Raw genomic sequence first — 21,189 nt, 5'->3', positions numbered from 1 at the left:
CCCCTCCCAATTCCAATCACGCTTTAAGGCGGGGCTAGTGGAGGCCAAGCATGTGGCGCATAACCTCATGGAATCCACAGTGGTTTATCTGTATTGCCACGTACATGAGGCGCACAGCCTGGCTCTGGGTGATGAAATTCAACCCAGACGTCCAGGAGTGCATCCCAGGTCTGCCATTCAAGGGGGTCGGGGAGGACCTCTTCCACTCCTCCACGGACGAAGAGCTGGACAATGAGAACAGCTTACAAACGGCTAAGTCCTTGTCCATTCTTACGAAGGCCACTCCCAGATCTGAAACCCAATCTCAGCAGCGCTCCGAGAAGGGTGGTACATATGGAGGGTTCCGCGGCTTCCAGGAACGCAGGTCCAGGCAGCCGGACCGATCGCCGTCTCAGAACCGGCACAAACAAAAATGGGAGGGAGGGAATAAGTGCTTCTTCCAGTCCCCCTCCTCGGCCTCCGAGGAGAAAAAAGGCATCACACACCCCTTTGTGTCAACGTGTCTCCTGTAGGGGCAGGATTGGTCTCCGTGCACATTTCTGGTGCCAGAATTCTGCGGACTCCTGCATCCTCTCCGTAGTATCCACGGGGTACCGGCTGCCCATCTCAGCGTCTCCTCCCTCCTCTCCCACAGGTTGGGACAGCAACTCTTTTGGCAGAGATCCGGTCGCTCGTAGAGAGCCAGGCAGTGGAGGAGGTTCCAGCCTCCCAGCAAGGCTTTGGCTTCTACTCCAGGATTTTCGCCATTCAGAAGAACCACCAGGCAGGCCTGAGAGTTGTGCTGGACCTTTCCACCCTCAACCTCATTACCCCTGCAAAAATTCAAGATAGTTACGCCAGCTTTTATAGTGGAGACACTGGACAAGGGAGATTGGATGTGCTCCCTGGACCTGAAGGACGTGTACTTAGACATCCCAATTTGGCAGCCCCATCGTTCTTTCCTCCGGTTCAGAATTAAGGGCTACCACTTCCAATACAAGGTCCTTCCATTTGGCCTTAACTCGGCCCCCAGGGTCTTCCCCAGGGACACATGCTCCAAGAGGGTTTTGTCCTCTGAAGACAAGATCTCGGCCATTAAGAGGGCCACCGCCCACTTCCTCAACAGGGAAGTGACCTTGCATGGTGGTTCCAACATCTCCTGGGTCTACTAGCGGCGGTTCTGTTAGCCGTGCCGCACACAAGACTAAGGATGAGAAGGATTCAGCTGCACTTCATGGCCTCATGGAATCAGGAGCGGGGCTCACAATCCGAGATGATCAACGTTCCTCTATCCCTCCACCCGGACCTAACTTGGTGGTCCAGGGATTGTAACCTACGGAGGGGAAGCCCTTCCAGCCGCCTCCTCCGCAGGCCACCATCACCACAGACTCCTTGCTCGAGGGCTGGGGAACCACCCTGGACGATCTCTCGGTCCACAGAACCTGGACCCGGCAGGAGCAGGGCTACCACATCAACTGGTTGGAGCTGAACACCATCTGGCTAGCGCTCAGGGCATTCCTCCCACTCATTAGGGGCAAGGCTGCCCTCATCCCGGCAGACAACTCGACCAGCATGTATTACGTCAACAAGCAGGGAGGCACAAGATCCCCCTCCTCTGTGCAGACTGGCGATCAGCATGTGGGAATGGGCCATGGAAAACAACATTTACCTCACGGCAGTCCACCTCCCGGGGGAATCCAAACTGGAAGAGGATAGGCTCAGCAGACTGGGAGTGGACAATTACGAGTGGCACCTAAACAACCTCGTCATTCAGGAGATCTTCGACAGGTGTCCCCGGTTTGCATCCTGGCAAGGCCAGGGCCCCGGCTCGCTGGGCGAGGCTTTTCCCCTACAGTGGACAGGCATGAAGGCCTATGCTTTTCCGCCCACCCCTCTGATACAGAGTAATTTGCAAGATTAAGGAGTCTCACTGACTCAACATCATTCTGATAGCTCCATGGTGGCCTGCCAGGCCTTGGTTCTCCTGAGCTCCTCAGCCTCTCAGAGGTGCCTCCTATACGCCTTCCGACGGGCCCAGCACATCAGGGGGGGTGCAGAATCATACACCCAGCGCGCGGCAAACTAGCCCTTACAGCGCGGTACCTGAGCAGGTAACGCTTCGGCACCTTAGCCTTTCGCAGGCCAATCTGGAGATCATACAGAGTGCCAGGAGCAAGGCCACCAGGGCCCAGTATAAGAGCAAATGGAACAAGTTCTGCCACTGGGCAGACTCCAAGGGAATTGACCCCTTGGCCTGCAAGTTGGATGACGTGCTCTCTTTTTTGGCACACCTCGCTCACTCGGGAGTACAGGTTGACACTTGCTGTCCGGCACATACCTTGCAGCCATCGGGCCTTACAGGAAGTCGGAGGAAGGCATTTTTTCCTCCTCCAACCCTATCGTCAAACATCTGACGGGGCTTGCCAGGCTCTACCCGCCTGTCAAAAGACTGCACCCCGTGTGGAACCTTAATATAGTCTTGGGCGCCCTGGCGCACAAACCATTCGAGCCAATTACCTCAGTGGACATTAGGTTGGTCACCATCAAGACGGCCTTATTAGTCGGTCTTACCTCTGCTTGGAGAGTCAGCGAGATTCAGGCGAGGTCGCCTCTGAACCTTACACCACCTTTCACAGGGGTAAGATAGTCATGCAGACGCACCCGGTATTTCTGGCCAAGGTTCCTTCTGCATTTCACTTGAATGAGGAAATTGTCCTTCATACGTTCTTTCCCGATCCCAAGGATGATGCACAGAAGGTGCTGCACTGCCTGGATGTCAGGCGTGCCCTGAGATTCTACTTAGACAGGACCAAGGGCTTCCGCAAGTCGGACGCCCTGTTTATCACTTTCGGCGGCTGGAGGCCAGGCTATCAGGCCTCTAAGGCTTCCATATCCCACTGGATGGTCTCTGCCATCAAAGAAGCATACAAGGGCCAACACAAACCGCTCCCAGCTAACATGCATGCCCACGCAGTCAGGGCCAAGGCAACGGCCATCGTCTTCCAGCGCCATGTCCCTTGGCAGGTCATAAACAGGGCGGCCACTTGGGCCTCTCCGTCAGCTTTCTTCAAGCATTACTGTTTGGATGCGGGCTCTAGATTTGATGCAGCTTTCGGACAGGCGTTTCTCAGGCACCTGTTTGCTTAAGGAGGGTCTACTCTCTACCCTGGGGCTACAATCGGTTGTAATGGCCCATACAGTATGGAGGAAAGGTGACGGGACGTAAGAGTAATTATAAATTACTCACTGTAGTAATAACATTCTTAGTCCATAGTCCCCTTTCCTCCATACGTCACAACCCCCCACCCTAATAATACTGGTGTCATTAGGCAATGTTAATCTGTTGTCGACGCGTCAATGGGGACTGAGGTGTGGCGCCAGAGGACAGAGTCAGGGCAGCACATGCTCCCTGGGCCGCGCCCCTCTAAATTTAAAGCGGAAGAAGGTTTTTCTGGTGAAAAGTGTTCTGTTTACCGTCCTTTGGAAGGGATGCCCATACAGTATGGAGGAAAGGGGACTATGGACTATGAGTACGTTGGTCACTATGGTGAGTAACTTATAATTTTTTCACCAGAAACACCTTCTTACCCTTGAAATTTAGAGGCGCGTGGGGGTGCAGCCCTGGGAGCATGCGCTACACTGACTCCGCCCACTGATGCCACTCCCCAGTCCCCTTTTCTGCGTCAACGGGAACGGGCCGATTTCACCAGCGCTCCTGGGTTTCGCTCTGCCATGTAATTCCACACGCTCTTCCCTGGATTCTTCTATCTTTTTGTCTTTCTTTGTCATCCAGGTACTTGGTCCTCTGGTGGCCCGCTCCTCCCTGGCACATGTTGACTTCAGCAGGCTTCAACAGATCTCCAGCCTGCGAGGTGCTCTTTCCTATGTCTGACCCCCCCACGCTCTTTGCCTCTGCTGCCTTGGCCCTGACCACGGCTGGGAAGGTTGTACCGTGTACAACGCACTGACTACACGTGCACTGAAGAACAGGCTAGCTAGATGGAGGGAGCTTTTCGAAGGGTCGCCTCCAGAAGACTTGAAGAAGTTTGTTAAACAGAGATTGAGGCCTAAAGAAGAGCCGCTTTTTTCCATCGCACCCCGTAAGGGCGACTACTTCCCGAGGAAACACCCAAGCGGGAGGAACGTCTCAGATTCTTGTACCAACACAAGCACGAGACTAGTCTAGCTACCGGCCTCACGGCCAAGGGGTTGTCAGATCCGTCCGGAATCAGTGCTGAGGGACCGCACAGTTCTTTTTCCGGGTGTACACCCGAGAGGCAACGCCCTAGTACCGTCTCTGTCCGAGGGGGCACCTGCATGCAGCACTACCGGCGAGAATGACGAGGGCAATACCGCTTCCAGGCCTAGACCTGAGGTGCTAGGTCGGCCTCATACTCGAACGCCAAGAGCCTTGGAGGAAGCTGGGCCCAGGAAGCCATGCACCCCAAACATCTACCTCACGGCAGTCCACCTCCTGGGGAGGCCAACTTGGGAGCGGACAGGCTCAGCAGACTGGGAGCAGACAATTACGAGTGGCAATTGAACGACCAGGTGCTGCATGTTGTCTTCAACACATGGGGCCTCCCTCGGGTGGATCTATTTGCCTCCTGGAAGAACAGGAAGTGCCATCAGTTTGTATGTTGGCAGGGACGGGCCCCGGCACCCAGGGCGCCGCTTTGCAGATTCAATGGGAAGGCATGACAGCCTATGCCTTTCCTCCCACGCCCTGATCCCCAGGGTACTGCGCAAGATAAGGGAGCTTGTCACCTCAGCATCTTGATAGCTCCTTGGTGGCCGGCGCGACGGTGGTTCTCCGAATTGCTCAGCCTCACGGACAGACCACCCATCGAACTTCCGCTGGGTCCAGCACACCACCTGTCCCAGCAAAGGGCGGGGGGGGGGGGGGGCAGGGTTCCCCAGCCCGCTCCTCGGAAGTTAGCCCTCACAGCGTGGTTCATGAGCAGATCACCCTCAAGCACCTGAGCCTATTATGGGCTAACCTGGCGATAATCCAGGGCGCTAGGAGCAAGGACACCAGGAGCCAATATAAGATTAAATGGAGCAGGTTCTGTCACTGGGCAGGCTCCAAGGAGATCGACCCCCTGGCGTGCACGCTGGACGATGTGCTCTCCGTCTCAGCACACCTCGCACACTCGGGCGTACAGGTGGACACATGATGCACCTATCTGGCAGCCATAGGGGCCTACAAAAATTCGGAGGAGGAGGTCTTCTCTGCCAACCCGATAGTCAAGAAACATTTGGCGGGCTTGTCAAGGCTTTACCCGCCCATCAAGAAGCCACACCCCATGTGGGACTTCAATGTAGTATTGGGCACCCTGGCACACACACCCTTCGAGCCAATAGCGTCCACAGACATAAGGTCACCATTGAAACAGCTCTGCTAGTAGGACTCCCCTCGGCTCGCAGTCAGTGAGATCCATGCTCTGGTGGCATTGGAACACTCTATACCCCTTTCCACGGGGATAAGGTGGTCCTGCGGACTCACCTGGTATTCCTACCTATGGTACCCTGCGCTTTCCATCTAAACGATGAAATAGTCGTAACTACATTCTTTGCTGACCCCAAGGACGAGGCTCGGAGAGTCTTGCACTTTCTGGATGTCAGACACGCTCTGAAGTTCTATCTGGACAGGACCAAGGGCTTCCGCAAGTCGGATGCACTTTTTTTTTCACCTTTGGGGCCTCCAGACCCGGGTACCAGGTTTCCAAGGCTTCTATTGCACGGTGGATGGTTGTGGCCATCAAAGAGGCCTATGCTGCCAGCCAACATGCACGCTCACACAGTCAGAGCCAAGGCCACGGCCATAGCATTCCCGCGGCAGGTTCCATGGCAAGTCATAAGCAGGGCTGCCACCTGGGCCACCCCTTCGGCTTTCTGTGAGCCTTACTGTTTGGACATCGGCTCGAAGTCAGACGTGGCCTTTGGACAGGCGGTTCTAAGGAACTTGTTTGCTTAAGGATGGTCTCCTCTCCACCATGGGGCTACACTCAGTTGTAATCGCCTATGCAGTATGGAGGAAAGGGGATGGGACGTAAGAGTAATAACAAGTTACTCACAGTAGTGACTAACGTACTTAGTCCCATTTTCTCCATACGTCCCACCATCCACCCCCCTAATAATACTGGTGTCATTGGGCAATGATAAATATTGTCGACGCGTCAATGGTGTGACTGAGGAGTGGTGCCAGTGGGCAGAGTCAGGGTAGCGCATGCTCCCAGGGTCGCACCACTGCGCGCCTCTAAATTTAAAGTGGAACAAGGTTTTTCTTGTGAAAAAGGTTCTGTCTCCTGTTCCTAGGAAGGTATGCCCATGCAGTATGGAGGAATGGGGACTAAGGACTAAGAGTTTGTTAGTCACTACGGTGAGTAACTTGTAATTTAGTAAATGTTTGAGCTCTGCTTGCTGAGTTAATGATATCTTGACACAAGAATACACTTACCCAGTAGGAATCGTAGGTAGGAGATGAAAGCAGAATTTCTCAGGTTGAGGTAGCAAGACATAGACCACTGCTTGCAAGGAAAAAGCCCTTCTTTTCAAGGGATGCCTTTCATTACAAATATAGAACTAATTGCTGGGCTCTGAACTCGCATGTGGTGACACAGATGACAATTTAAGAACTTTTCCATGCAAAAAGGAAGGATCCTTTGGACAGCAGAGTGCACTCACACTTTCATTTGTCAATGTTTCACTTGCGGGGGTCGCCAAGAGTGGTCTGTGGATTTGAGTGCTTTAACATTGTTTAGTATGGACACAAATTGTGAAATTCTCCACTGCTTTCATCTCCTGTATTTTCCTGGTTAGGAGTCTGAAAAGCACACACTTGAGTTTGTGTTTGTGTTTGTATTTTATTTGTATTTTATTTATTTGTATAGCGCGCCTGGCCAAAAAGCATCTGGGCGCATATCTTAGGTTACAGTGACATATTATACAACAAAAAATAAGTGAGCAAAAAAACACTATGTACATTCAGGAAAAGAACAGTGTATTTACATTCGTACTTGCATTAGGATGCTAGAAGGAAAATTACAAAGGGAACTAGGTCAATATATGGTACATTTATTTAACATTCTGTTTTTATTTTTTTTTACGACGACTAACTCTATGGCGGCGACCCCTGAAAGCCATACTTCTACATAGCTACTGTTCCCTTCCTTTCCTGCAGACTTCCCGACTGAGCAGTAAATAGACACATACCAAAGTCAATCATTGTTACATTCTGCCCAACTCTCCCTTACCAGGACGCACTCCTTTCTGTATCACTTGATGCGCTCATATACTGAGCAGGCAGACTGGCAAAGTAATGCTTTTGTATTCTGAAGTCCAAAAGGACGAAAATAGGCATTTTAGATTTGGGCGTTTGTGCCAAATGCTTTGGAATGGGATGACGGTCTCTGCAGGACATCTTCAGAAATTCATTGTTACAGATCTCGAAGTTGATAGTACGTTCAGGGCCATAATTTGGCTACAGTTAAGGATGCTGCAACCCGCTGCTGTGGTACTGAAGTTAGAACTCTATGCAGGACACTCTTTAACAATGATGGGCCGCAGTGTTAGTCCTCAGAAAAGTGAACCAACGTAATGGGCTGGGAGGTGCGTTTCTGCCATCTGTGTCTGCACAGACGAGTCCATGTTAAAAGGATGAGAACTTACACTGTGACCCCTTTTTAATTGACCCCGCTCTCGCACAATGGGATATGGTAATTGTGTGTGAAATATTCTATGTGCAGCTCTTTGGCAAAAGTGTTATATAAATAACAAATCATTATATTGATCCTGTACTCTCCTTTCTTTTAAGGTCTGGATAAAATTGAGTTCCTCCAGAGCCATGAAAACCAAGAGATTTACCAGAAAGCCTTTGACCTGATTGAGCATTACTTTGGGGTGGAAGAGGAGGACCCTCAGCTTGCACCACCTGTGGACGAAGCCCAGCAGCAATTCATCTTCCAGCAGTCCTCTGAAGCCCCCATGGAGGGTTTCCAGCTGTAGCTACAGCCTGTGGAAGCGGACCCCACATTGGCCCCTCCCTCTGTTTTACACTCACAGTTGGGAGCAGGCAGCGTGCCCACCCGATAGAAGACAGCAGGCGTCTCTAAACCTTTAAATGCTTTACGCTCCACCAAAAAAGTGACTGTAAAGATTTGCTTTTTGTGGCAGGGGGTCTCCTCATACCCCTGGGCTCATTCCTGTTCATGTTCAGATCCTGATGGCTGTTGCTGGTGTGGCTTATAGGAGATTCTGGTGCCATAGCCACATGGTGGTCCGTTTCTACACCCATTTCCCCCATCCCCATTCTGCTGTCTCTGTACCTCAAGCCTATGAAGTCAACAGGAAACGTGAGCAGAGCCACACAGGTTTTGTTCGGCCCAGCCCTCCGCTGTTGGGTAAATATTTTTTCTTTGCACATTTTACTTTTTGGGAGTCAATTCAATTCTGTTCTCCATCTGAAGCCTCAAACCTGCACTACGTCTGCCTGGAGGTCCACGAAAGAAAGGTGGCTGCCACCCCCCCATTGGACAGACTCTTCACCGCTATATACAAGTAGCCACTAGTCAAGGACGTGGGGGGCATCTCTTCCCCTTCTTCTTGGGGAGAAGGATGGGGAGGGACCCCAATCCAAGTTTTCCCTCCCCATAGGTTTCAAATATAAAAACATTTTCTTTTTGAACTGATATTAGTATTTCAAACAAAAAAGAGAAAAGTACACACAAAAAAGAAAAAAAATGGAAAATCCTGCAAAAATTAAAAGAAAATAAAGATTGGCCATGTGATTGGCTGTGCTACGGGAGGGGATTGTACTGAAATGCTTCTGACCCTCCTCCAAAAAACTCCACTGCCCCTCTGAGTACGCCCGCTCCACCATGGGAGCAAAGATTGGTGCCATAACTGGGGATGAAGAAAGAAACTTGTGTTTTCCCCCTCCCTCCACTGGTCGTGGAGGGCAGGGACAGGTTGGCAGCAGATTGGTTGTGAACGAGGTGGCGCTAGGCTTCATAGCAGAGCGTCCCCTCATATCAAACACAGCCAGCCTTGTACAGCTACTGAAGTTACTCTCAGACCTGCTCTCTCATGGGAGGCACCCTGTGTTTACATGAATTAAAATGGTATTCAGCTGCTGGTTTACCTTGTGGACAATGCTTGGTGTGTCCGGATGGTTTACTTTTTTTATTTTCTATCTCATGGTTCGACTGGTGCTCCAGTAAGCCCTTGTTTGAATGGTTTACTTGTGGGTATTCAGTATTTTGTGAGATGTGTTCCTTGGAATGGGGATGCAGTTAATGTTTCTTTGTGTTTTCAATGCTTCTGACGCATGCTCTCATGCCACTAGCATGACGCCATGACGCTGGGGTCTTTTGACAAACCCTGGTGGACACCCTATTCATTTATTTTATCGGGCACAGAACTGTTGGCTGAACTATACATAGTTTTCTATTTCCCAGAAGAAAGAGAATGTGCGTGCTGGAGTTGTGAACCAGTGCGTGCAATAACCTTTCTTTTTTACAGTCTATGAAACCAGTATGCCAAGTCTTTTCATATATCCATAGGTTAATCCTGTGGTGAAGGCATTCAAATTGAGTAAGAAAATGCCCTCTTAGTAGGCCGTGCAAACCCTGCACAAGTTTTTAACTTCATTACACAAAGTCCTTAAGCTGGGAAAGGGATGCACGGTTCTGTGTTCGCAGCAAGCTGCTGGCTTTCTGTGTGCGTAGGAGAAAATCTTTTAAAAAGCTGCCATTTAGTGGTTGGTGTTTACAAAAGGAGCCCTTGATCAAGACCAATTTGAAATAAACTTTTAATGGTCTTTATTCCATGCCCACATGTTTTTAAATTGTCACAACTAAGTGATCAACTGAACACATGAAACCATAGCAATGGTCATTGGTGTGCATTTTGTTCATACTAAGTAAGGTTAGGGGCAGTGCAATTCCTCCTCCCCTTGCAAAGCCACCTCTGTGGGAAAACAGTAGCTCACAGAGTCTGATATTCTTTCTTGGTTGCAGCCGCTGTCCTCAAGGTCACACATTGGTCCTCCCAAACTGACGGGTTACTGCCACCTGGTACTCTACTACTTCTGGCTGAATTCTGGGTGGTGGATAGTGTGCTACTAGTTGGTGCCCTGGGTACTACCACAATGCCCTTCCCTATTTATCAAAACAAGTCTCTTTGCCAAGCTGGCCTTTTCTATGCTATTGGGCCCCTTCTCCAACATGTCAACATGTCAGGAAACCTTTTGGGGCCCAGTGGCTTCAAGAGTGTCTCCTACGTAATATTCCTCCAGTCACCTCCCTTCTCCTCCACTTCCTTCTGCTCTCTCCTCTTCACCTGCTCTTTCTTCTCCTCCTCTCTAAAGCTCTTCTTCCTCTCCACCTTCCCGCTACTGCACCTTGCTCTCGATCTCATCTCCTTAGTCTGCTCTGTCTCCCCTATGTGCTTTCTGTCTCACCTGCTCTTATCTATCTTTGCGACTCTGCCATCCTGCACTGTGCACTTTCTGCACCAACCTAACACACACACACACCCCACACCTCGGCAGGCCTCTGGCTACAAAGCTCTGTGGGCTTCAGCTGGGTTGTATTGTGTTGTTTATTTGTATAGCACAACAAACCAGAAGGCATCGGAGCGCTCACATAAAAACATACAATTATTACATAAATTAGTAATAAAACAAAAGAAAAAAGACGATACACTAATCAAACATATAAAACAAGGCAACAAATAAGCTAAAAATAATTGAGGGATAGGAACACTTTACAATTGTTATACAACTTAGTCAAAGTCTACTACTAGCTTTCAAACTCAGCGGTCTATCTGAAAAATCTTTACACCTGCTCCGTAAGTATGGGTGATTGCTTTTTCCACAGCCAACTACTACACGCTCTCTGTCTTGTGAAGGAATGGTGTTCTCATGAATCCCCCGAAGGACCTTCAAATCAGATGATCTGATAATACACGGCCCCATCCTCTGAAGTAACCACAGTAATAACTTGTTCTTGAGAGCCTCTCTAGGTTCATCTCGGCATCAGTGATGAACATGTTTCTCTTATCAAGGATAACTCCTCTTAAATTCTCATCGGTAATCACAGGCATTTGGGTTTTATCAATACCCAAGTTCCTAGTGGTACAAACTTTACGTTTGGCGCTAGCAGAGCTTTTGGGGTAGTTGCACTGATCCAACCATGTGATTCATAACCACAGCTACAGGAGGCATTAAGGGCTGATCTGGATAATGGAGTAAAACCTCCTGACCATTAGTAGATTTGGCATCAGACATAGAATTGCCTCCGTCTTCAGTTACACCAGTTTAGCAAGTCCTGTCCCTTGATGGACATTACACACACTACCTTCCACCAATTTAAACCAGCATAGAAAATCCTTGAAGTTATTGGACTGTCAGTTTTGTGATAATGTAATCCTTCGTCCAATGCCAGTTACCCAACTTATTCAGGTCCATAGCTAAGTTTGTTTTTAAAATCGATTGTGCCCTGATCCAATCTCACACGTATTGCCCATTTCAGAGTCACCTCACCACAGCCATACTGAAAAATTCTCTAACCCCGTGATAGGTGTAGCAAGACACTTCCGATTAAGGTCTCGTACCTTCAACCACCCCAACCCAGTCAAATATGAACACACACCTCCCAAACAAACTAGGCCCAGAGTACTTCCCCCTCATCAAAACCGTACTCCTAGCCAGAAACCCAACACTACTTCCATACCAGCTCCAGACACCCCCAATAAATTACTATCCACCTTTAAAGGAGCGCTCATCAATGCCCGCTCCTTAGGGGCGCATGCTATAGAAGTGCACAACCTCATCATGGAATCACAGCTCGACATACTAGTAGTCACAGAGTCCTGGCTCCATCAAGCATCAGGTCCCCTACTAACTCTGGCAATCCCATCCGACTACACCATATTTAGAACAGATAGGACCCACTCACAAGGAGGCGGTGTCGCTATTATAGTCAAGACTAAATTACAGCTAAGATCTTGTCCCATCGAAAGTATAGAAGGGTATGAAACATTACTCGTAAAATTTCCCATAAATGCTAAAACTACTATTAATTTAATAGTAATTTACATAGCACCTAGCCCTAACAACCACCCAGAAACTGAAATTCCGTTGCTATTAGCTCCACTAATAAAACCTAGCTCGAAATACATCATCCTGGGTGACCGTAACCTAGGTTTCAATGACAGCCAAGATGCCAAAGCAGAATCACTTCATTCCGCCCTGAAGGACATGGGTTTCAGCCAACTAGTTAATGCACCCACACATATCAAAGGCAGGACCCTTGACTGGATCCTCTCCCTTAATACCCCCATAACCATTGAGGCCATCTCCCCTCTCTCTTGGTCCGATCATCATAACATTGTTTTTACAATCAATCCCGCCGAACCCACACAAAAGAAACCTAAAACTATGATTACCTATGAAACTAGAAACGCCCGCAAACTCACGCCAGAAAACCTCACGCCTCCTCTTTCAAAAATCCTAGATTCTACCTCGATCACTAGTGACAACCCCTGTCACCTAGCTGACTTATATCACAACTGCCTCACTGCAACCATTAATGCTATAGCACCGCTTACCACCAAGGCAAAACGCTCAGACAAGCGATCTAGCTTCTGGTTCAATGAGGACCTTATCGCCCTCAGAAGAACCAAACGCGCGCGTGAACATGCCTACAGAAAGCATCCTACTGCAGAGGCAGAAAAAGCCTACCAAGAAATAAACAAAACCTATAAAACAGCTACTATTACTTATAAATCTAATGCGTACAATAATAGGATCAGCAATGCTACCTCAGATACCAAGGAATTGTTTGCCATTTTAAAAGAATTGGAAAACCCTACCCCAGCCATAAACCCAACAATCCCCAGCAAGGAATGGTGCACCACTATTCAAGACGCACTAACAGCCAAAATTGAACTACTCCAAATAAAAATCACAACTAAAAAACAATCACTAGCCAATAAACCTGCCCTCCTTAATCTAAATCGACCACACCAGGAATTCACCAGCTCCCCATTCCATTTCACACCAGTATCCCAAAATGTAGTGTTTGACACCATCACCAAACTTAAAGCCTCCAACTGCAAAGGCGATTCTGTCCCTGCATCAGTAGTCAAATCCTGTGCCCACACCCTCACCCCTATTATCACCAACTTCGTGAACGCTTCTTTCAATACCAACCTAGTACCAGCTAGCATCAAAGAAGCTTGGGTCACCCCTCTCCTGAAAAAACCTACCCTAGACCCCACGGTGCCCACTAATTACAGGCCAATAACAACTGTCCCATTTCTCCTCAAAATATTGGATAAACCAGCATACAACCAAGTCCAAACTCACCTCGAACAAAACCACCTCCTTGGCACGAGGCAATCAGGCTTCCGCCCCAACCATAGCACAGAAACGGCGCTCCTTGACTTAAAAATCCAGATGGATACCATCAGAGATTCAGGAAAACTCTGCATCCTCCTCCTACTCGATCTCTCCGCAGCGTTTGATTTAGTAGACCATAATAAACTGTGTGCCACACTAGCGAAAGACTTTAACTTCTCCACCGAAGCTACTACCTGGATCAAATCCTTTCTTGCTGACCGCACTTCCAGGGTCGCCATAGGTAAAGAAGCCGCCAACCCAATCATAGTACCCTTTGGTGTCCCCCAAGGGTCCTGTCTCTCACCAACATTATATAATGCATACACTAAACTCCTCTTCTCAGCGCTAGACGACATGGGTGTCATCTACACCAACTTTGCAGATGACACCCAGATCCTCATCCCTTTATCGGGAGATTACACTCAAGACACCGACACTATCAACAAAATATATGCCATAATCCAAAATTGGATGGCACTAAATAGCCTCTGCCTCAATGATGAGAAGACTGAGGTTCTCATTGTGGGCTCCCAATCCAAAATAGAAGTCTTACATCCTGATTACTCATCCATCAACATTGATGGCACAAACATATCAGTACTCAAACAAGTCAAAACACTAGGTGTCTACCTAGATGCCAACCTCACCTTGACCAAGCACATTAACGCCCTCTCATCCTCTACCTCCTACACCGCAAAACTTATTGCTCTCAGTCGCCAATTCTTGACACCCACCAACTGTATCACGCTGGCAAGAGCTTTAATCTTATTCAGGCTCGACTACTGCAACGTACTCTACCTGGGTACCTCAAAAGCCAATCTAAACAAACTACAGCTTATTCAAAATAAAGCCCTTCGGGCGGCCCTTGGAATAAGGAAGTCAGATCATATCTCAAATATTAGAAGAAACCATCACTGGCTCCCCATCAAAGCCAGGGTCACATTCAAAGCCCTGTGCGTCACATTCAAATGCATCCACTCATGTGTCCCCATCTACCTCAACCACGCCATCACCAGAAAAGTATCTAAGAGGCCCCTCAGATCTAACAGTCAATTACTCCTAGCCATCCCCCGCTACAAGACAACCAAGGCAGGAGGCAGTAGTTTCCAATACCTCGCACCCACATATTGGAACACTCTTCCCCTCCCCATCAAAAATGAGCAAACATTCTCAGGTTTCAAGAAATCCCTGAAAACGTGGCTATTTAACCAAGACTAAAATCCCCTTCCATGCTCCAGGAAATATCACTGTACTTAAGCCCTGCATTTAAAGTTGTCATGTATGATTATTTTGTATTCTCATGTACTGCGCCCGATTGGCAATTTCCAAGTAATGTTTTTAACCAAGCTGTCTGTACCTATGAAACTAGAAACGCCCGCAAACTCACGCCAGAAAACCTCACGCCTCCTCTTTCAAAAATCCTAGATTCTACCTCGATCACTAGTGACAACCCCTGTCACCTAGCTGACTTATATCACAACTGCCTCACTGCAACCATTAATGCTATAGCACCGCTTACCACCAAGGCAAAACGCTCAGACAAGCGATCTAGCTTCTGGTTCAATGAGGACCTTATCGCCCTCAGAAGAACCAAACGCGCGCGTGAACATGCCTACAGAAAGCATCCTACTGCAGAGGCAGAAAAAGCCTACCAAGAAATAATAAAAACCTATAAAACAGCTACTATTACTTATAAATCTAATGCGTACAATAATAGGATCAGCAATGCTACCTCAGATACCAAGGAATTGTTTGCCATTTTAAAAGAATTGGAAAACCCTACCCCAGCCATAAACCCAACAATCCCCAGCAAGGAATGGTGCACCACTATTCAAGACGCACTAACAGCCAAAATTGAACTACTCCAAATAAAAATCACAACTAAAAAACAATCACTAGCCAATAAACCTGCCCTCCTTAATCTAAATCGACCACACCAGGAATTCACCAGCTCCCCATTCCATTTCACACCAGTATCCCAAAATGTAGTGTTTGACACCATCACCAAACTTAAAGCCTCCAACTGCAAAGGCGATTCTGTCCCTGCATCAGTAGTCAAATCCTGTGCCCACACCCTCACCCCTATTATCACCAACTTCGTGAACGCTTCTTTCAATACCAACCTAGTACCAGCTAGCATCAAAGAAGCTTGGGTCACCCCTCTCCTGAAAAAACCTACCCTACACCCCACGGTGCCCACTAATTACAGGCCAATAACAACTGTCCCATTTCTCCTCAAAATATTGGATAAACCAGCATACAACCAAGTCCAAACTCACCTCGAACAAAACCACCTCCTTGGCACGAGGCAATCAGGCTTCCGCCCCAACCATAGCACAGAAACGGCGCTCCTTGACTTAAAAATCCAGATGGATACCATCAGAGATTCAGGAAAACTCTGCATCCTCCTCCTACTCGATCTCTCCGCAGCGTTTGATTTAGTAGACCATAATAAACTGTGTGCCACACTAGCGAAAGACTTTAACTTCTCCACGGAAGCTACTACCTGGATCAAATCCTTTCTTGCTGACCGCACTTCCAGGGTCCCCATAGGTAAAGAAGCCGCCAACCCAATCATAGTACCCTTTGGTGTCCCCCAAGGGTCCTGTCTCTCACCAACATTATATAATGCATACACTAAACTCCTCTTCTCAGCGCTAGACGACATGGGTGTCATCTACACCAACTTTGCAGATGACACCCAGATCCTCATCCCTTTATCGGGAGATTACACTCAAGACACCGACACTATCAACAAAATATATGCCATAATCCAAAATTGGATGGCACTAAATAGCCTCTGCCTCAATGATGAGAAGACTGAGGTTCTCATTGTGGGCTCCCAATCCAAAATAGAAGTCTTACATCCTGATTACTCATCCATCAACATTGATGGCACAAACATATCAGTACTCAAACAAGTCAAAACACTAGGTGTCTACCTAGATGCCAACCTCACCTTGACCAAGCACATTAACGCCCTCTCATCCTCTACCTCCTACACCGCAAAACTTATTGCTCTCAGTCGCCAATTCTTGACACCCACCAACTGTATCACGCTGGCAAGAGCTTTAATCTTATTCAGGCTCGACTACTGCAACGTACTCTACCTGGGTACCTCAAAAGCCAATCTAAACAAACTACAGCTTATTCAAAATAAAGCCCTTCGGGCGGCCCTTGGAATAAGGAAGTCAGATCATATCTCAAATATTAGAAGAAACCATCACTGGCTCCCCATCAAAGCCAGGGTCACGTTCAAAGCCCTGTGCGTCACATTCAAATGCATCCACTCATGTGTCCCCATCTACCTCAACCACGCCATCACCAGAAAAGTATCTAAGAGGCCCCTCAGATCTAACAGTCAATTACTCCTAGCCATCCCCCGCTACAAGACAACCAAGGCAGGAGGCAGTAGTTTCCAATACCTCGCACCCACATATTGGAACACTCTTCCCCTCCCCATCAAAAATGAGCAAACATTCTCAGGTTTCAAGAAATCCCTGAAAACGTGGCTATTTAACCAAGACTAAAATCCCCTTCCATGCTCCAGGAAATATCACTGTACTTAAGCCCTGCATTTAAAGTTGTCATGTATGATTATTTTGTATTCTCATGTACTGCGCCCGATTGGCAATTTCCAAGTAATGTTTTTAACCAAGCTGTCTGTAACATCGCCGTGGTACCTAAGGGTTTGGGCGAGTAACAAATGCAATAAAATAAATAAATAAATAAATAAATTTCCAGTGGTCATAGGGTCCACTGCCGAGTTTGCTGAGATTCCCAAACATGACTCCTTTGACACCCGGTAAAGCTCCTCCCGCGTATCAAATTCTTCATTTGGGTACCAGTAGAAAAAAGACGAGTAGAGAATTTAGCCACCAGGACTAACGGGACTAAAGGGGTCTTAACTGGACTAGTTTCCACCCAAATTGCCCCCCGTTCAGTTAGCTTTAGTTGTTGTAAACTGACCTCCCCCGAAGGTTTCAGCCCCTCCAATCTTCTGTTCCCACAAGTGCTGTTTGCACTTAGCACTCGAGGCAAGCCCCTCTGACAGGCAATTTCCTCAAGAAAAAGAGGGGGATTGGGGACCACCAGGCTGTAATAAAGCAGAATGGGCATCCCTAGCACTTAAGTGCATTCTGAGAGCACCCCACATCAGGCACACTCAACTGAGGAGCTGGATTAACAGGACTGTTCTTGCCAGAGAACCCAGTGGTAACTTTAAAAGCTGGGAGATATTTTTTTTTTTTACAACTTTATTTTCTTCACAAGGGCTCAAATTACAGGCATGCATATGAGAAAGTGTAGCGCATTCTTAACATTTCCCTTCGTTATTGTTCTCATCTCAGTCTTATAAAAGGCTCATGAGTTTAACAATTCTAACTCCCCCCCCCCTTTTATCCCTAATTATAACATGAATAACATGTAACCCCTTGCACCCCTCTCTCCCCCCAACTGGGCTGGTTCCACATTCTACACCGTTGATCCGTTCGGTTGCGACTTGAGCGTTACCGGATTATGTTGGTTATTGCTATGGGTCCGCTTTCCCTTTTATTCCTCCAAGGAGCTGTAGTTCAGAATCGACTTCATCAAATTTGGCCTGTAAGCTTCCTTATCTGTGACAGTCTATAAATGGATCCCACACCACCCTAAATCTCTGGTATCTATTGTCTTTTAATGCCCAAACTTTTTCCATTGCCAAAATATGCCATATTTTAACCCACCAGCATGCAATCACTGGGCTCTCCGGGTTTTTCCATCCTTGGGCTAGTGTTAGTTTTGCTGCATTCAATAGTTGTGTGATCAGAGTTGCATTGTTAACCTGTCTCAGCGTACACTCCTTCCGCTGCGATTCCCAACAATATTACCTTTGGATCATATGGGAGTTGTCACCCCGTGATTTCTTTTATATGTCCCAATATCTCTTTCCAATATATTTCGGCTTTCGGACAGGTCCACCACATATGGTATAAGTCCCCTCTATTACCACATTGTCTCCAACAGTCCGGGGGCTATGCAGGATTCATTTTATGTAGTCTGTGGGGTTAGGTACCATCTAGTGTTTATTTTATATGTGGCCTCTCTGACTGTGGTGCACTTGGATGTTTTCTGTGCCCTCCTCCAGATTTGTCCCCATTCCTCTTCCTAATAGGGCCTCCCAGGTCCCTCCCCCTCGTGTCTTTACATGAAATTTGATTTTCAAGCCCTGCTTTGTCTAACAGTTTATATATTCTCGTTATTGCTTTGGGACCTTGGCCCTCCTGTAGAGTGAGTTATAATCCCACAGGGGCTCTGACGGCCGCTTTCTTGACCCCTTCCTGGGGGATCCAGTGCCTGATTTGTATATATGTGTACCTGTCTTTTTCTCCTATACGGAATTTCCGCTTGCAGTCCTCGAATTGTAGTGGGGATCCGTCCTGATAGACATCTTTCAGGTGGATCGGGCGTTGTCCCCAATTTGTCCAGAATCGATCTTGTTTACCCGGGGAGAAATCCTGATTGTGTGCCATTGAGGTAAAGGGGCTCAGACCCGGTGCGATGTGTTGTTTCCTAAGTGCCGTGTCCCCTGTCTTTAGAGAAACATGGGTGGATTCCAGCAAGTGTCCTTCCGCCCCCTAGCCTCTGCCCGTAGTGCGTGTAGTGTCCCCAGTGGGATACTGGTCACTCCTTGCTCTATTCCTACCCATCCCTTGTGTTCGTCCTCTTCCCATCCATTTCAGCATAGGAGCCATCTGGGCTGCCAATATGTATCCTTCCACATCAGGGAGCCCCGATTTCATTCCCCAACCCCCCCCCCCCTGTAAGGCTGAACCTGGTAACCAGATCCTTCTGTAATGTTCTGCTTGCTTTAAGGGGGCTCTTTATCAGGAAGGAGCTAATTACATATAGGTGGCGAGGCAAGAGTCATCCTAATTGCGGCTATACATGCGAACCATGAGTCCTTGGACATCCCATCGCAAGAGGTCCTCTTTCAATTGTCTCCACAACGGAAGGAGGTTCTCCCCATACAGGTGTTTATATTCCGGTTTTAAGTGGACACCTAGGTATTCTATAGCTTTGGGTTCCCAGGTTAGTGGGTATTGTACTGCCATTTCCTCAGCCACCCCCTCCTCCTCAGTTATGTTCAGGGTCTTTGATTTTGCAAAGTTAATCGTGAACCCCGATACCCTGGCAAATTCCCGTAGTCTTTCTAAGGTTTTAGGTAGTGATATGGCAGTGTCCCTCAGGAACAACAGGATATCGTCCGCATATGCTATTCTATGTTCTGTCCCTCCCGCTAACACCCCTTTTATTTCCGGATCCTGCCTTATTGTACATGCCACTGGCTCCATTGCCATCGCGAATATAAGAGGAGACAGTGGGCAGCCCTGCCGTGTGCCTCTCCGAATTTGTATTGTTGTGGAGGGTCTACCATTAATTATAAACGACGTTGAGGGGAGTTTGAAATTTGCCATGACCATCCTTATGAAGATAGGGTTGCATCCATATTTCTTCAGGACTAGGGCCAGATATACCCAGTCCAGACTATCAAATGCCCAGTGTCCATCCAGGGGTGCTATGGAGAATTTCTGTTTTGTCCTGTTTCCTAAGTCTAATGTTGTCCTGTGTGTGCCTCCCCACAATAAATCCTGCTTGGTCTTCATGAACTATTTTGGGTAGAACTTGTGCCAACCTAGTTGCCAGGATCTTTGCATATAGCTTAGCATCACTATTAAGTAGTGATATTGGCATATAACTCGTACAATCAGTGGGGTATTTTCCCGATTTAAGGATCAGAACTGTAGTCGCTTTTCCCCATGTCTGGCGTGACTACCCCCGTCTCCCTAATGTAGTTAGAGGTTCGTTAATGGGCCCAGAAGCTGGTTTCTGAATGTTTTGTAATATACGTTTCTGAACCCATCCGGTCTGGGTGTCTTATTGAGCGGCAAATAGCATTGCTTATTTCTTGAGCCGTTATAGGGGACTGCAGGATAAGGTTATCTTCGGTTATCTGGGGGAGCGCAATTTTGGCCATGTAGTCAAATTGAAGTTGTAGGGCTAATTCCTCTCTTTCGAGGAGGCCTTAGTGGAACTTTTCCATGATTTCTAACTTTTTGTCCTCCGATGTGCTTATCCCACCTCCCAAGTTCTTAAGACTCACTAGGTAATTATGGGCCTTCTGTTTATTGAGTTTGGCTGCTATGAATTTGTTAGCTTTACCCCCGCGTACATAGTAGTAGGACTGTTTAGTGCGTAGTAGAGATTGTGCAGTGTGATCCGCCATGTGGGCTTCGAGTTGAGCTCTCACCTTTGCGAAGGTGTCTTACTGTTTTGGGTGTTTGCTTAGTCTTATGTTGTGTTTCTACTTCCCTCAGTTCCAGTTCAAGTTTCTGTTTAAGTAGCCTTCTCTCCCGTGTGTATGCTGTGGTTTGTGATATGAATTCCCCTTGAATTATCGCCTTTCCTGCGTCCCATATTACTCCCCTGTTTGTGTCGCCGTTAACGTTGTCTCTGAAGTAGTTGTCCAGTGCTGTTTCTATGCGAGTTCTAATGGTGACATCTCTAAGTATGCTCTCATTCAATTTCCAGGTTCGATGGGTGCGGGGCATCTCTTTTATGGGGAGCATTTGTAATATGACTGGGGCATGGTCAGTTAGGTATTGTACTCCTATTTGTACATTATCAATCTGTGGGATCAACGTGGATGAAATCAGGATCATATCCATCTTTGAATAACCCCTGTGTACCGGTGAGTAGTGAGTGAATTCCCTTTCCATTCCATGGAAAAATCTCCATGTCGCCACTACTCCTAGGTCTAACAGTTT

The 21,189-nt window shown here is 47.8% G+C and overlaps 1 protein-coding gene across 1 annotated transcript in view; it reads left to right on the top strand.

The window, feature by feature from the left end:
• KPNA6 (karyopherin subunit alpha 6) overlaps nt 1-9,134 on the top strand; it is a 625,915-nt gene extending 616,781 nt beyond the window's left edge. The window contains exon 14 of the mRNA XM_069622491.1: nt 7,796-9,134. Coding sequence (XP_069478592.1) covers nt 7,796-7,986 — 191 coding nt within the window. The 3' untranslated portion in view covers nt 7,987-9,134. The remainder of the gene's footprint in view (nt 1-7,795) is intronic.
• The last annotated feature ends 12,055 nt before the right edge of the window (nt 9,135-21,189 follow it).

Source organism: Ambystoma mexicanum, chromosome 11, assembly GCF_040938575.1.
Source record: "Ambystoma mexicanum isolate Mex_15411 chromosome 11, UKY_AmexF1_1, whole genome shotgun sequence".
NCBI classification, from domain to species: Eukaryota; Metazoa; Chordata; class Amphibia; order Caudata; family Ambystomatidae; genus Ambystoma; species Ambystoma mexicanum.
Note: the sequence above shows the minus strand (reverse complement) of the source record. Positions and strands in the feature narration are given on the sequence as shown.